The sequence below is a fragment of the Sus scrofa genome, chromosome 9, assembly GCF_054392235.1.
Source record: "Sus scrofa isolate SSC_HxYL_T2T_F1_AM1 chromosome 9, Sscrofa_HxYL_maternal_Yorkshire_Landrace_v2.0, whole genome shotgun sequence".
Taxonomy (NCBI): Eukaryota; Metazoa; Chordata; class Mammalia; order Artiodactyla; family Suidae; genus Sus; species Sus scrofa.
In genome coordinates, this window is record NC_139391.1 from 86,002,911 (window position 1) to 86,020,011 (window position 17,101).

The following is a 17,101-nucleotide window of genomic DNA, read 5'->3' on the forward strand; positions in this document are numbered from 1 at the left end:
TTTTAGATTTACAGCAAAACTGAGAGGAAGGTAGAGAGATTTCCCATATATTTGCCACCCCCACACATGCATAGCTTCCCCCATTATCGACATAACTTACTAGAAAGGTACATTTTTACCAAGGATGAACCTACTCTGACACATGGTAATCACTCAAACTGCATAGTTTACATTTTAGTTCACTCTTAGTATTGCAGATTCTATGAGTATGAATGATGATATAAAGGCATATTTCCATCTGCCCTAAAAATGTTCCAGGTTTCCCCTATTCATCTCTTCCATCTAACCACTGGCAACACTGAACTTTTTATTGTCTTCACAGATTTGCCTTTTCCAAAATATCACATATGTAGTTGGAAGTATGGAGCATGTAGTCTTTTCACATTGGCTTCTTTCACTTAGTAACATGCACTTCAGTTTACTCCATGTATTTTCCTGGCTTGATAGTTCCTTTCTTTTCAGCACTGAATAATATTCCATTGCCTAAATTTAAACACCACTTCTTTATCCATTCACCCACTGAAGGACATCTTGGTTTCTGAAGGGTGAGTTACTTTTTGTGAAGGGGTAAAGTCTGTGTCCACATTCCTTTTTTTTTTTTTTTTTTTTTCTTTTTTGCCTGTAGATGTTCAGTTGTTCCAGCACCATTTGTCGAGGAGACACTCCTTACTCCATTGTATTGCTTTTGCTTCTTTGTCAAAGGTATGTTGACTATATTTATGGACCTAGTTACTTTTTATAGTTTTCATTTGTGCCCAAAATATCTGATTTATGGAGTTATCTGGAAGCTGGATAAATCTATTTTTTTTTTTTTTTGGCTTAGCCAACAGAATTCTGGTTTAAATCCTAATTTTTATTCCCTCAGGAATTTATGAGTTGAATTTCCCACACTTCTTGGAAAGGCTTCTATTGGCTTCTATAATCACAATTAATTGCCTTTGTTGAACAATAAAACAGGACCTGTTCACATTAGAGATATTTTCAAAAGTAAGCATTACTTCCACCTAATACTTCTTGAAGATTTCATAGTTCTTCCTGAAACACATGCCTTTGATACACAGATTCAGGTATTTATTTCTGGAATTGGTGAGCTGGGACAGCTAAAAGCTTTCCAGAAGTGAGAGTGGCTTACAGTAAAGCCTGAAATCTTAAAAGCCTTAAAGCTATACTTGCTGCAGTCTAGAAATGTCTGCCTCTTATATCCCCTTCTTCTCCCCTTCACCTTTGACAACACAGACAGGGGATGAGGGAAGTTATATTCTGTTCCTCGAGCTCTACTGCCCCTATAGTTCCAGGGTAAGGATAGGCTTCTAAGGCACATCCCTCATCTCCTCTGTGGACTGTCTATGCTCACCTCCCAAGACTGAGATACTCCAAGGAAAAGATTCTTGAATGGCCCTTCCTGGACTGTGTCTTAATTACTTTCAAAGACTCTCTTTCATGCCTCAGGTCCTAGATTTCTTCTTCCTTTAGATCTAGATTTTTAACATGGATACTTTTTTAAAAAATTTTTTTCTATTTTTCTTCTTACTATAGATGTGATTATTTCCTTTATTGGTGTTTCTGGCTGATTTCAAGGCAGGGAAGTAAAAATAAAATTGCCTTTAAGCCCTCTTGTTTAATTATAAGTCACATACTGCAGTGAACTAATTGTTTCTGTCCCTCCCAAATTCATACTTGAAAACCGTAACCCTCAATGTGATGCTATTAGGAGGCGGAATCTCTGGGAAGTAACCATGAGGGTGGAGCTCTAATGAAGGAGATTAGTGCCCTTATAAAGAAACCCTGGAGAGAGTTCTTTCTTCCATATGAGGATACAATAAGAAGTGAGAATTTTTGCACTTGGAAGAGGGCCCTCGCCAGACACCAAATGTGCTGATGCCTTGATCTTGGACTTCTCAGCCCCCAGAACCATGAGAAAATTTTTTCTTCTGTGCTTCATAAGCCACCTAGTCTATGATACTTTGGTATAGCAGCCTGAATTGACTGAGATACATACCTCATTTGGTAATAGCTGCATGGGATTCCACACATGGGAACATGGTGATTCAAGCAACCCTTTATTGGTGGAATTTAGATTATCTTTCTATAACAAATCATGCTTCAATAAGAGGTGTACATATACTTACACACTTAGATATATTTTAGAAACATTTTCTAGGAATAGAATCACTGCCAAGGGAATGTAAATTTTTCATTTTGACACATATCATAAAATTATTTTTTCAGATAAGTTGTACCAATTTTTGCTGTTACCACCAAGAGTGTATGAGTTCCACAACAGTAACCAGAGTCACTGCAGTGACAACACCAGATCCTTAACCTGCTAAGCCACAAGACAATGCTTTCTCAATTTCTTTATTTTTTCCTTTTATGGTCACACCCATGGCATATGGAAGTTCCTGGGTTAGGGGTCTAATAGGAGCTGCTGGTCTATGCCATATCCACAGCAAGATGTGATCAGAGCTGCATCTGTGACCTATGCTGCAGTTTGCTGCTACACCAGATTCTTAACCAACTCAAAGGGCCAGGAATTGAACCTGCTTCCTCATAGACTCTACATCGAGTTCTTAATCTGCTGAGCCACAGAGGAAACTACATTTTTTTATAGTAAACACTATTATTGATTAAAATAGAAAGTCTCAGACTTCTAAACTTACAAAGATCTGCTTTCAGGACAGGGCTTTGCTTAGGATCTAGAAATTTAACTTGTGAACAGTTCCCTACACTGATGTAAAATTTTCTCTAAATGATAAAACTAACTCTAAATGATAAAATGGCTCACTGTGCCTAATTTGTTTGTCTAAACAATGTTTATGGTGAATATTTATTTTCCCTCTGGGAGTTTGGAATTTTTTAAATATTTTATTTATTTTTTATTAGAGTTGATTTACATTGTTCTGTCAATTTCTGCCATAAAGCAAAGTGGCACACTTACAAAAATATATATTTTCTTTTTCTTATATTACCTTTTATCATGGCCCATCCCAGAGGGTGGATAGAGTTCCCTGTGCTATACAGCAGGACCTCAATGACTATCCATTCTAAATGTAATAATTTGCACCTACTAACCCCACAATGTGAGATGGAATTTTTGTACATGCCAGGTAGAGAGTGCCTAGGTGATTAACTCCAAATAAAAACTTGGGGGCACTGAGGCGTAATGAGCCTCCCCGGTAGACAATGCTTTCCACGTGTGGTTACAACTCTTTTCTGGAGGAGTTAAGTGTGGGCTGTGAAACTCCACAGGGAGTTCACCTGGAAGCTTGCCTCTGGTTTCCTCTCCTCTCCCCTCCATGCACATTTTCTTTGGCTGATCTTGCTTTGCATCTTTTCACTGTAATAAATCTTACCCATGAATGCAACTAAATGCTGATTCCTTTGAGTCCTTTTAATGAATCACCAAACCTAGATGCTGTTATACCTGATACACTACCAAACATTTTTATTTGCTAATTTGAAGGTGAAACTGGGGTTTTAAATTTTATATTTCTTTTTATTTTAAAATGATTTTTATTTTTTCTATTATAGTTGGTTTACAGTATTCTGTCAATTTCTACTATATAGCAAAGTAACCCAGCCACACATACACATACATTCTGTTTCTCACATTATCATCCATCATGTTCCTTCATAAGTGACTAGATATAATTCCCTGTGCTATACAGCAGGATCCCATTGCTTATCCACTCCAAATGCAATAGTTTACATCTATCAACCCCAGACTATCAGTCCATCCCACTCCCTACCCCTCCCCTGCTTGGCAACCACAAGTCTCTTCTCCAAGTCCATGATTTCTTTTCTGTGGAAAGAATATATTTCTTAATTATACTGGAGGATTAGCATAATTTCTCTGAGTTGATCCTGTCCTTTGCTAATCTGAGTAGACTTAATTTTTTAGAGCAGTTTTAAGTTCATGGAAAAATTGAATGGAAAATATAAACAGTTCCTTTATACCCTCTGCCCCTATGCATAAACAGCCTCACTCATTTTTATGATCACCCCCATCAGAGCAGTACATCTGTTACCATTGATGGATCTACATTTGACACATCATTATCATCTAAAGCCCATAGTTTACATTATGGCTCATTCTTGGTGTTGTTCATTTTATGGGTTTGGACATGTATCAACCATCAGAACACTACATGGCATAGTATTGCCGCCCTAAAAATTTTCTGTGCTCTGTCTATTCATCTTTCCTTTCAATATAACTCCTGGCAACAATGATCAATTTATTGTATACACAGTTCACCTCTTTCAGAATGCCATATAGTTGGTAGCATACAGTATGTGGCCTTTTCAGATGGACTTCTTTCACTTAGTAATATACATGTAAATTTCTTACATGTTTTTTCATGGCTTAATAGCTCATTTCTTTTCAGCACTGAATAATATTCTATTGCTGCAGCATAACACAGCTTCTTTATCCATTCACCTTCTGAAGGACATCTTGGTTGCATCCAACTTTTGGTAATTATGAATAAAGGTGTTATAAACATCCATGTGTAGATTTTTATGTGAACAAAAGTTTTCAGCTCTTTTGAATAAATACCTAGAAGTGTGATTGCTGGATCATATATAGTAAGAGTATGTTTAGTTTTGTAAGAAACTGCCAAACTGTCTTCCCAAATGGCTGTACCATTTTGCATTCCCACCAGCAAGGCAGGAGAGTTCCTGTTACTCCACATCCTCACCAGCATTTGGTGTTGTCATCGTTTTGGATTTTGGCCATTCTCATCGGTGTGTAGTGGTAGCTCAGTCTTGTTTATAAAGCATCTCTTTATGTGCTTATCTGCTCTCATTTTTTGGTGAGGTTTCTCTTAAGGTCTCTGCGCCATTTTTTAATCCAGCTGTTTTCTTACTGTTAAGTATTATGAGTTCTTTGTATATTTTTGATAACAGTTCTTTATCAAATGTGTCTTCCAAATGTTTTTCCCAGTGTGGCTTGTCTCTTCATTCTCTTGAACTTTTGCTTATTTTTATATTAGAATTTGGACCTTCTTCCTAATGATTTGTAGGGGTTCTTTCTGTATTAAGAAAATTACCTCTTTGCCAATTTTATGTGACACTTTTTTTTTTTTTAGTTAGCTATTTGGATTTTAACTTGGTTAACATTTTTTCCTGAGCAAAATTTATTTTTTCAAATAAATATAATCATATAGATCAATCTTTTCTTGCATGACCTCTGCATTCTTTGGCCTAATGTGTTCTTCCTTATTTTAAGACTTTTAACATTCTCTCTTTTCTTCTAGTACTTAAAAGAAAAACTTTTTCAAGTACTGAATGAACCTGGACTTTGTTCAGGTATAACAATTGAAAAAAGGATCTAATTCTTATTTCTCCTCCTTATTATTTACATGACAAAGAAATCCCCCCCCCAAACAAAAGCAAATTAATTAAATTATATATTTTACCCCTACTTGGAAATGCTCCTTAACCACTGGCACCATATTGCAGGGTTTTGAGGATCTTTTTTCTAGACTCTTTGCTGATCTGATAAAATTGTTACTATTATTATACAGAGAATGTAATGCATTTAATTTTCTGTGACACTAACATAAAATTGTTGCTATGATTGTACAAAGAATACAATGCATTTAATTATTTGTGACATTAATCTTTTTCTCATAATTTTCCTGATTTTTACTTTGTTTTTCTTGCTAATTTTATAGTAAAAGTGTAAGGACAATTGGTATACTTACTAGATGCTCTAGACAGGTAGACATTTACTTTTTTACTTTTTTGAGTTTGGTATTATGTACAGAACTTTTTTTTTTTTTCTTTTTTTTTTTATTATTTTCCCACTGTACAGCAAGGGGGTCAGGTCATCCTTAGATGTATACACTGCAGTTACAGTTTTTTCCCCCACCCTTTCTTCTGTTGCGACATGAGTATCTAGACATAGTTCTCAATGCTATTCAGCAGGATCTCCTTATAAATCTATTCTAGGTTGTGTCTGATAAGCCCAAGCTCCCCCTCCCTCCCACTCCCTCCCCCTCCCATCAGGCAACCACAAGTCTCTTCTCCAAGTCCATGATTTTCTTTTCTGAGGAGATGTTCATTTGTGCTGGATATTACATTCCAGTTATAAGTGATATCATATTTGTCTTTGTCTTTCTGGCTCATTTCACTCAGTATGAGATTCTCTAGTTCCATCCATGTTGCTGCAAATGGCATTATGTCATCCTTTTTTATGGCTGAGTAGTATTCCATTGTGTATATATACCACATCTTGCGAATCCAATCATCTGTCGATGGTGTACAGAACTTTTATAATTAGGCTTATGTACAGAACTTCTTAACTATTTTAAATGGGATATTTTAATCTTTTGTTTCCATCATAATGTTTATCTGTTATTTGTGTATATAGGATATACTGATTTTGAGATACTATCTTCGTGTCCATCTATCCTACTGAGTTATTTTATTGTACATTTCAATTGATTATCTTAAGTTTTCTATAATATCTGGAAAAATATCTTAACTTTTGCCATCTGCTTTCCAATTTTCATTTCTTTCTCTTTTCAACTACATTGATTAGTATTTACAGATCAATGTTAACAGTGGAGAAAAGAGGCAGTCTTGTCTTATTTTTGAGTTTAAAGGAAATGGTCCTAGTGTTTCAGAATTGAGTAGTATTCTGGCCTTTGGCTTGGTGGCTCTTTGTCTATCTCTTTCTATACAATTGTTCTATATCAGTTCTTCCATGAGGACACTATTTCAGCCTCCTCTAGCAGAAAGTTCATCCTGTGCAATTTAAATCTGTGGATTAAACTCTTCCAACCTCAGGAAAGTCTTCTATTGTATTTAGGGGGTTTTATTTTATCTTGTTTTGTTTTACTTTTTTCTCTTCTAATTTTTCTGGTCCTATCTTCAGGAACCCCAGAATTTTACATAGTGATCTCCTTTGCTTCCAGAGTCATCATCTTTTCACAAGATCTAAGTTTACCTGAAAATCTTAAACTGTTCTCCATCTCACTGACTCCTCTTGCCACAGAATAATTCCCTCTTATTGATTATGTAATGTGAATTTGATTTATTTTCTTGTTTTATAATTATCTTCCTTGCTTTTTCTGAGCTCTGCCAAATCACTTTTAAATTCTGTTTTCTTAACTCTCCTTTGAATACTGAAATTCTCTCTGGTTTTGGTTCAGAAAATCCTATTTCTTTTAATGTGTTTGGTTTCTTGAAGAGCTATTTGTTGATACTTATATAATAATAATAACTCCTGGCATGGGGAAGACTCAATTCAAAGCCCCTGTGTCATGACGTGCATATAATGATTTAGCAATCTTTTCTACTGGTCATTAAAACTTCAATCCCTCAGACTTATAGTTTTTTTTCTTGGCAATAATGGCATGGTGAGTTTCCCTGTTCAGTACTGTATTATGCCATTCTGTTTTCAAATAGACCCAAACATAAACCATAAATCATCATAAGCAGTGCCATTGATTTGGCCCTGCAGAAGTTTCAGGCTACTCTTAGAGATTCTGAGTGCTCGTGAAAGCTGCATAGATGTAATGCACCTTCAACTTTTCTCCCTCATTTAGGTCTAACATCACCACATTGGCCAGATCTTCTCTATCAATTGTGGTCTGGGACTGTTATTGTTTCCTATTGTCATAGAAGATAGGTTTTCATTCTGTTTTTCATGCTTATTGATTTTAGTCTGTTTGAAAATAGAAAGTAGGGTAAATATATCATCTTTAGCTTTGAAGTTCTAGTAGGAATTTCACTAAGCTTATTTTTATTTGCCCTATGAACTGCTTCCTCCAAATTCTTAGATCTATTTAGCTAAATTCACTTAGTTATTGTAATAGGACTTTTTTAGACTTATTAAATGCTTTTAAAGAGCTTTTTACATGATGCAATTACTTCTAAATTTGATATGACATTTTAAATTTAATCATCAAGTCCATCTCTGGCCCTCTTCTTTGTTGGTGTTACCTATTTACTCTTCATTGGTATTGGCGTAATATTGGAAAAAAATGTACCTACTTTTTTCTCTTTTTCTACTAAGACTTTAACTTTCATATGTACTTATTCATATATTCTCATATATAATTCTTAAATAAGAGAAATACCAAGAAACAATTTAACATAAAGTTTAATTTATACCCTAAGTTATAACATACATGCAACTATCATGTTATTGGACTAGATATGGTATTTCTAATAGAATATAGGCACCTGACAAATGACCTACAGATTTTTAAATCTGTTTGCTTAACAAATAACTGGATGGGAATATCAGGCTCTATGAAGTGGTAGCCACTATCCTAATTATGCTTTTAATTGAGTAGTCAACATGAAATTAAATGTCTAAGCATATTAACCCAGTGACAGCAGGAGACAACTAAGTTGCCTTGGAGGCTCATTCAATTACATGGTGGGAGCCAAGTAATGAGTATAACTGCACTGCTTCAGGAAAAGAGATCAGGAAATCATCAGAAAAAGGATAGTCAGAAGAGAATAAAAAGGATTGAACTGAAAATGTACATGACACAGAAACAGAGGTGAGCACACACTCATAAGGAGTTATAGGGAACCTGGGAAATGAAGACAGTAGAAGCTGCCAGAGAGACCAGGAAAAGAGTAACACTAATGACCAGAGAGAGAGCACAAAGTACCACATAGCTGAAAGAAAATACAATTGCGTAAGCACAAAGAAGGAGTAGCAAACACCCTAAAAATAGCAGCCAGGGCAATGCTATGAGAAGAAACACTGTCTTAGGTGGATGATCAATTATTTGTTTGCTCACTTATTTAAACAATACACTGTTCCAAAAAGGCTTGCAACCAGCTTTCAAAATCCACACATAGCAAAATCATTACATAAGAATGAATGAAGGTGGAGTTCCTGCCATGGCTCAGTGGAAACACATCTAACTCATAACTGTGAAGACACAAGTTTTATGCCTGGCCTGTTCAGTGGGTTAAGGATCTGGAGTTGCTGGGAGCTGTGGTGTAGATCACAGATGCGGCTCAGATCTGGCATTGTGGCTGTGGCATAAGTCAGTGGCTATAGCTCCATTTTGACCCCTGGCCTTGGAACATCTCTATGCCGCGGGTGCGGCCCTAAAAAAAAAGAATGAAGGAAGGAAAATAATGAGTATCAGAAAAAGATGAAGTCAGTGGGGATTGTTAGTAATCAACATGCATGCCTTACAGTTCTAATTATGTCCCCTAGAGCCAAAGTAAACGGGAAATATGATCTATTAGAAGATTTCTAGAGGCCATAGGGAAAACAATCCATATATCCAGACACTCAACAGAAGCACATGGGTTGAGACGTCAGTGAAATTTATCTTATGTGTTTTTAATCAAGAGAACAGACTGTGTGATGGAGTAGATGACACTTTCAATGTCATTTCTACAATAAATATGATATAAAATTCTGAATGATGCTACCATAATTTCTCTCAGTTCAGTCCAAATCATAGCTGCATAAATATTTCAGAAGAAGCAATTATGCAAATGATCCAGCTAAGCCACTCCCAGATGGTCTGGCTTATCCATGAGCAAAATTTAGAATATTCAGAGAACATCATATCCTTCAGATAATCCTCAATGAATATTTTCACAAGGAACAAATCATAGGTGAGAAAGTCTTTCATAATGCAGCCATTATTTACCAAGGGATAATTTGACAAATAATTTCTGTCTAGAAAATGCAGCCAATTTCATTACATGTTTCCTAAAGTAAGCTACTCATGATTAAATAACCCTACTTACCTTAATTTCTGTTGGTTTTCCCTTTTTTTCTCTAGGGAGAGTTATTCCATTTTATAAAATGTGAAAGGAATTATTCTTAGGTATAGCTCCCTGGGTGGTTGTTTAGATTTTGTTTATAGGATAATTCTGAAAATGCTATAAACTTGGAAAGATTACAAGTGTGTCTTATTCTCACTAAAGTATCTGAAGTTAAAATTTCCAAACTCCAGCCCCCTAAATAAGTTATTTTTTCCCCCATTGTAGGTGGAAACAGCATTACTGAGACAAAGAGGTATATCATCCATAGAGGCTCTCATGCATAGATTTTGACAGGAAACTTAAATTTACTCTAGTTTAGTGCCTAAGCACGAGCAAAACAGAAATAACTCCAGGAAACCCACAAAAGCTTAATTGCCTTAAAATGGAAAATGTTCCCCTGGGCAGTAGTTCTTCCTAGGTCTACACATAAGAATTTCAGGGCTTACAGCAGGTTTTAGGTATTTTCTAGCCTCTGAGACAGGTGTACATAACAAAGAGACAGGTGTAATTAACGGCAATAAAATGTTACCTCAAATCGGCAGTTTTCCCGGTCTTGTTAGTGCACATAACCTCTCTGGTCTGATATCCAATCTGTATGTCCCAGTATTTGTTCTCCTGTCGGTTCTGTCTGTTTCTATTTCTCTTTTTCTTGATCAGTTCACGGGCCTCTGGATCCTTCACTCCTTTTCCTCGGTCCTTGTCCCGTTCCTTATTTTTCCCACGCCTCCTGGCCTGTCTTACTTGTCTGGAGTGGGGCATTGAACATGTGCTCCAGGGCCCCACCTGCAGGCTGTACAGGCTCTCTGCAGCTTCACAGGGACTGGACTGACACACCTGGAACTCCGTTAGGTTTGGACAGCCTGAGCCTCCGAACTGGGGAGGAGCTACCACCTGACGCGTGCGGTGCTGGAGCCCGCTGCCACAAGTCTTGGAGCATTCCGACCAGGCAGAAAACTCAGACACGATGCAGTCTTGCTGGCAGGGAATGAGGCAGGCCTGTTCCAGGAGAGGCTTGGGCTCAAAGTATTCACAGATGATGTCCTCTGCAGGAACATCTTTTTCTTTCTGGATGCATGTTATCTCTCTCACCTGAATGCCTTCTTCCCCCTTAATGCACTCAAGGGGTTTCTCCAGGCTTTTAGAAATCACAGGTTGACACTGATTCCAGGGACCCAGTCTCCAGTCATACAACTCTTTGTGCCAGTCACAGACTTTGAAACAATTTTGCTGGTTACTGGGTCTCTCCGCCTGCTTGCAATTTGTATGCAATGTTGTCCATCCTTCCGAATGAGCACACCATACAGCCCGGGTTTGAATGCCTCCTGGACCACATTCATCTCCCATGCATCGGCCCCATGGACCTAAAAAGGATATGAGAGTTAAGTGGGCTACTAGAAGAAAACTACAAGTAACTTCACATTCCAGAAAGACATTTCGAGTTCCAGCATATTAACTTCCCTGAAGTGTTATAAAGTAGGTTTCTGAACATGGCTGTTGGCAAGTAACGATCCACATTGTTTCTGCAGAAGGGGATCTGTGTCACAGAGTCTATATAGGATAACTTTTGGGATAAATTCATTTTGCATCCTTATGGGATTACCAAAAATTCACTTTTATTCATTTTCTTAATTTTAGGTAGGGAGAGAACCCTTGCTCATAAAGGACATTAGAAACTCATCACAGTGAGGGAGTTCCATGGTGGCTTATCAGCTAAGGATCCAGCACAGTCACCGCTGCAGCTTGGGTCACTGTTGTGGTGCTAGTTCATCCTTGTTTTGGGAACTTACATGTGCCATGGGCACAGCCAAAAAAAGCAAAACAAAAACAAACAAACAAAAAAAACCCCACAAAAATATAGAACCTAGTCAGGGAGAAAACTCATTACTCCTGCCTCATAACCATCAAATTCATTTCATTCACTGGGAAAGAAATGGGCTCCTTGTGAAGAACTTTGTCTCCTGAAGGCTCTTCTTTTCTTGAGCAATTAACTATTTTGTAGAACGTGGTCCCTTATCCCTCATTTCTATTGTACATACTATGCCTGTAAGAGACTAATAGTTGTATCATGTGTGCTGACAGAAGTGTTTGCTTTCTTAAAACCAAAGCTGAGGAGTGAAAAATTTCATTTTAGCACATTCTGCCTTTAAATTTACCAAAAATATATATATATTTATCTCTGCAGTGAAATGCAATGATGGGTAAAAGAATTAAAATTTAAAAGATCTTTGGAATTCTCTCATGTTCAAGGGTTACTCGGAGCTTTATCGATTTATTCATGTCCTAAACATGAGCTATTTGGCATTATAGAACAATTTTATGGAAGACTTAAGTCAGCAGCTTTATGATGAAATGTGGGCTTTTTACCTCAGAAGCCTTCTTAGCACAGACTAAAACCACTTATTTTTGTATATATCTTTTTGTAAGGTAGACAAGAGAATTTTCAGGGCTTTAGCGGACAAATATCAATGTATAAAATTGACATCATATTATTTTGAGTTTTAAAGTAATGCAATGCTCATATAATTACATGATTTTCAAAATGCAGTCTATGGCATTTGAGGGATTATTTGATGGACTAGAGCCAGCTTCAGTTGGCTGTGTGAGAAGTGGAGGGCCGGGAGGCAGGTTCAGTTCTCGGTCACTCAGCCCTGCGCCACTGGTCTCCCCCCTCATTGCTGCTTCCCTAGGGAAAGCTCCATTATTGTTATTTGTTTTACACAAGTTGAATTTATACATAAGATTTTGTTTGAGAAGAAGCTTCTATCGCTGAAAAGTGAAAATCACTAAACTAGGCCAACAGATTCACTCTAGGGATGAGGAAAACAAGTGACGAGGAGAGGAAATGATTTGCCACGGTCACATCTTGAACAAAGAACAGAACCATCCTGGATTTTAGATTTGAGTTCTGATTTTTAGTTTTATGATTTATCCCAAATTCTAGAGCTTAAGACTTAGATACGCTTATACAAAATGATTAATCTACAAAGGATGAAATATGAAGAATGTGCTTATATTTAAACATTTAATTTTGTTTAACTAGAAAAATGTTTACAACTTGAAGATGTTAATTTCATTATAAATAATGGAGTTGTAAATAGAAAGGAGATTGACCAAAAATACTGCGCTAATCACAGTTTCATGGAAATAAGAACTGGATATTTGATACACCCATATCATTACTTTACAAAGCTCAACAGAGTTATAAAGGACTTAAACCACACTTAAGGAAACAGGGTGCTGATGTCAAAACTTTTTGAGCTAAGAAAGTCAGCGTGTTTGTTAAGTCTGAGAACCTGGAATACCTGATAGTGTTTTAATCTTATTTATAATTTGTCAAAGGAAAATATATATTCATAAATATGTTGATGTTCTTTTAGATATTTTCTAAATATCCAGATTGGGATAAGAACCTGGGACCTTCTCAAGGGAACATGGTTACATGTATAAAATCTTAGTTAATTCCTTAAGTCTTTGCTATTTATTCCTGTCCCTCATTGTGCTTGGACAATAGTAATCTGTATTTCCCACCCTAAATACAGCATATAAGGATACATTTATGTTGGACCATCAAGTGAGGAGTAAGCAATATGCCATCGAGATTAAACTTCAGGATATAAGTGTTTCACATTAACTCAAAGTGTAAAACCATGGTGTAATTCAAGAGAACTTCTTGATATTTTATTGTTTTCCTATTTATTTATTTATTTATTTATTTTTACAGCCATATCTGCAGCATATGGAAGTTTCTGGCCACAGGGTGAAGTAGAGCTGCAGCTGAGGCCTCCGACACAGCCACAATGGATGCAGCCACATCTGTGACCTACGCTGCAGTTTGCAGCAATGCCAGATCCTTAAACTACTGAGTGAGGCCAAGGATCAGACCTGAATCTTCACAGAGACAATGTTGGGTCCTTAACCCTCTAAGTCACAACAGGAACCCCCTGTCTTCCATTTTTTGACATTAATTTTGAAATCAGAATAATGAACCAGATTAGGATTATTAAGAAGTTAGATTTTTATCCTTCAAGTTAAAAAAAATTTAAAGCAAAGTTCTACTTTTGGCATTTAAAAGTATTTAATTGTACTCTTTAGGTAGGCTGTGCTACTATTAATGGATGTATTTCAACGAATTGATGAAAATTAATATTTTATGATAGAAATCTGAAAACAAAATATAAACTTATTTTAGGTTTGTGTGTCATTTCTGGATAAGGAAAACACACATACTAAAAAACAAACACCCTAAAACTATGAAGCAGAACTATACAGCACTAGCTAACTACTAAATCTGAAAGTTACCCTAGACAAAAAGAAGGATGGTTGAAGACATTAAACTCTTATAAACTAAATCTTAGGAAAATATTCCAGGTTTACTTCTAAGTTTATTCAAAAATAAGAGTGAATGATTACTTCAAAGATAATTTATGATTTACTGACAACAAATTAGGGAAAGATCCCCTCTTCCACGCTCATAGAACACTCTGCACATTTCCCACATCATGCTTATCACAATTTCAATTAGTTTATTAAAAAATAGTTTTCCAATATCTATTTATCTCATCAGACTGACTCTATGGCTCTTAAGAAGAGAACTTCACCTGTTTCCTGAAAAATTTGGTTTAATTTTCATGGCTGTCTTTGAACAAATTTCTTCAATTATTTTTTTTCAGAAAAGAGAGAATTTAGTTTGCAGATCTTAATATTCAAGGCATTACAAGGTTGATGTCAATGCCAGCAGAAAGAAACTGAGTTCAAGAAAACTACACTCACTGATAATAAGCATTTTTTCTAAAGTTTATTTCGATAACTAGAAAAAGCATACATTTCTATATACAAATTCAATTCAATTTCTATTCCAAAAATATTATCATAGATTCCTATTAACCAGCTACTGATAGATAACTGTGTTGGGTTTATTTTATTCAAAGTATATCTACATCGAGAACCAGAAGATAGGGTATCTCAAGAAAATTCCAGAGATCTACACAAATACTCACTAGGCTAAAGGAAAATAAAATGCATGAATGCACCAGGTAAAATAGAGATGGCAATGTAATCACAATTGAACCTAAAGAAAACTCACTCACTTTGTAGGCTTTAACTGCTGTCTTATCTTTTCATTGCACCTTGGGGACTGTACACGTGCCCAATGAACAGGCCACTTGAAAAATCAGATCCTCACCACTGTACACTTGACGAAGGGCTGTCTACTTCTTTAGACGAACAGTCTTAAAATAATCACAAGTTGAACAGAAAAGGGACATCTAAAACTGATCTTGGCAGCTAAGAACTGTTAGCCCAATTAGCGACCATATTTTAAGAAGTGCAAATGTTTTAAAGTGCAATTTGAAAGCACAATACCAAACTTTATCAAGGCAAGCATGAAGTCATCTATTCAGCACAAGAAGAGAAAGTGATATTTAATTCATATGTCTCTGCATACATGTTAAATTGTAGCCCCACATCTCAAGTTACTAAAAGTGGGAAAAGATGCTGTTGGAAATATTGTGTGTGTGTGTATGGGTGTTTGTTTTTTCATAAGAATAGAAAGAATTTCCATTGGTTTGAAACTTTCTTCATTTATTGTTCCTGTTCACGATTATATAAAGAGGACTTGGAATCTAATGGTACAAAACAAAAGATAGGCAGCTTTCCGCTTAAGAGCTTGGATGATATCCCTTTATGAATGGAAATGTATTCCTGCATACAGATTTGTAGGATTATGTTCATTCAGTATCATGCAAAGCACTTCTGGGATGTAGGTCAATAAATATATGTAGAACACAGCTTGACAGATTTTATGTAAATCAAGAAAAAATACTGGATGCCTTATTCCACTAAAAAGAAATTAAAGCAACTGTTTACATATCCAACATATGTATGTAATTGTTAGACTCACAATACAAATATTTTTACTTGGAATGGATGCAAAATTATGCAAAATTGTTACAACAACTTAAAATGAATGTTACTTGTCTTAGTTTTCCACTGGCTAGTGTTTAAATATAATTCTTAACTAAATTTCCAAAATATTGATAAAATAGTGAATTTATCTTTATTCCTGCTAAAGAGGATTTTATAACGTCTATTCTCTTCATGTCATTCAAAACTTTCTATGTAAGTGTACAAAAGACAGTCTTCTAAATTTAAAATTAGTATCTCACCCACTATATTCAACACACTTCTAAGCCTGCTTCATTTTTTTTTTTAATATGTCAAGGGCATGAGAACAATAAAAGTCTGAGTCTATAAAAGCCCATGTTATTGACAGGTGGCTAGCAACTGTTCCAAAGAGCCTTATAAAAGATAAACACTACAAAAGGAGCATGAGAAAATTATGCAAACTACTTTCTGTCCTTGTTTGCTACAAAACTCTCAAATGAGCCCGTTTCTTGTTTGACTAAATATGTTTGCATCCTTCAAATGAGAGAGTGCATTTTCTCTCCTGGCTTTGGTTATGGAACAGCATGTCCTAGTTTACCAAGATCAAGGAGAGCAAAAACAGCTTAGTGATATACTAAATTCTACTTCATGAATGTTGCACGGTGTCCTGTTTCAAAATTCACAAGTCACGGAATGTTTTAAAAATTCTATTTGTTTTTACTTGAGCAAATTAGTACAGGAAAAAACCCCAGAAATTACTGCTAATTATTAAGAAAAAAATTATCCATAAACTCCATAAAGTAGCAGTAACTAGTCTTCATATTTTGCTATCACCCTATTAAGCAACTAAAATATATTTAAATAAACTTAAGATCATGCCATCAGTTGTCCTATCATCTAATTTTTACTTCACAATATGCTATAAAAATAACTCCATTTCAAGAGATGTTGTGGGGTGCAGGGGCGAGACTCAGTTACACACATACAAAAACTGAACCTACTAGACAGTTATTTAATCTCATGTGCACTGCATATTTTCACAATTACATCTATAATACAGTTGCATGGCACGTTGTGTCAATTTACCATGATTTATCTAATTGATATTCTATTCATGGAAATTTAGGTCTTCATAAAAATCATCTCCAACAATATAAAGAATGTTACAATAACTGTCCATGATTGTATATTTGTCAGGTAATTTAGTTTAAAATTATGCAAATTTTCAAGCTTTTGATATATCTGGTGTTGCACTCAACTGCACAGTCTCTCCAAATAGACTTTTATGAGTAATTTATTTTTTCCTGATATCTACAGACCATTATTTCTCCAAGCATTTGGGGAATCTTATGTGCTTGTTTCCTCAGAGGGTCTATCCTTTGACTTTATTAATGATACCAATAGTCTTTATGCCCTTAAATCTAATCCTTTGTGTACTGTGGTCTACAGAAAGACATCAAAG

The 17,101-nt window shown here is 35.8% G+C and overlaps 1 protein-coding gene across 6 annotated transcripts in view; it reads right to left on the reverse strand.

Moving 5' to 3' along the window:
* The window catches only part of THSD7A (thrombospondin type 1 domain containing 7A), a 446,288-nt gene that overhangs the window by 263,703 nt on the left and 165,484 nt on the right, over window positions 1-17,101 (reverse strand). For all 6 annotated transcript variants that reach the window (XR_014815883.1, XR_014815884.1, XM_084977147.1 and 3 more), the window contains exon 2: window positions 10,286-11,117. Coding sequence is in view for 4 of the 6 variants with exons in the window: in XM_084977147.1 (XP_084833273.1) it covers window positions 10,286-11,117 (832 nt within the window). In the remaining 2 variants the exon portion in view is untranslated. The remainder of the gene's footprint in view (window positions 1-10,285; window positions 11,118-17,101) is intronic.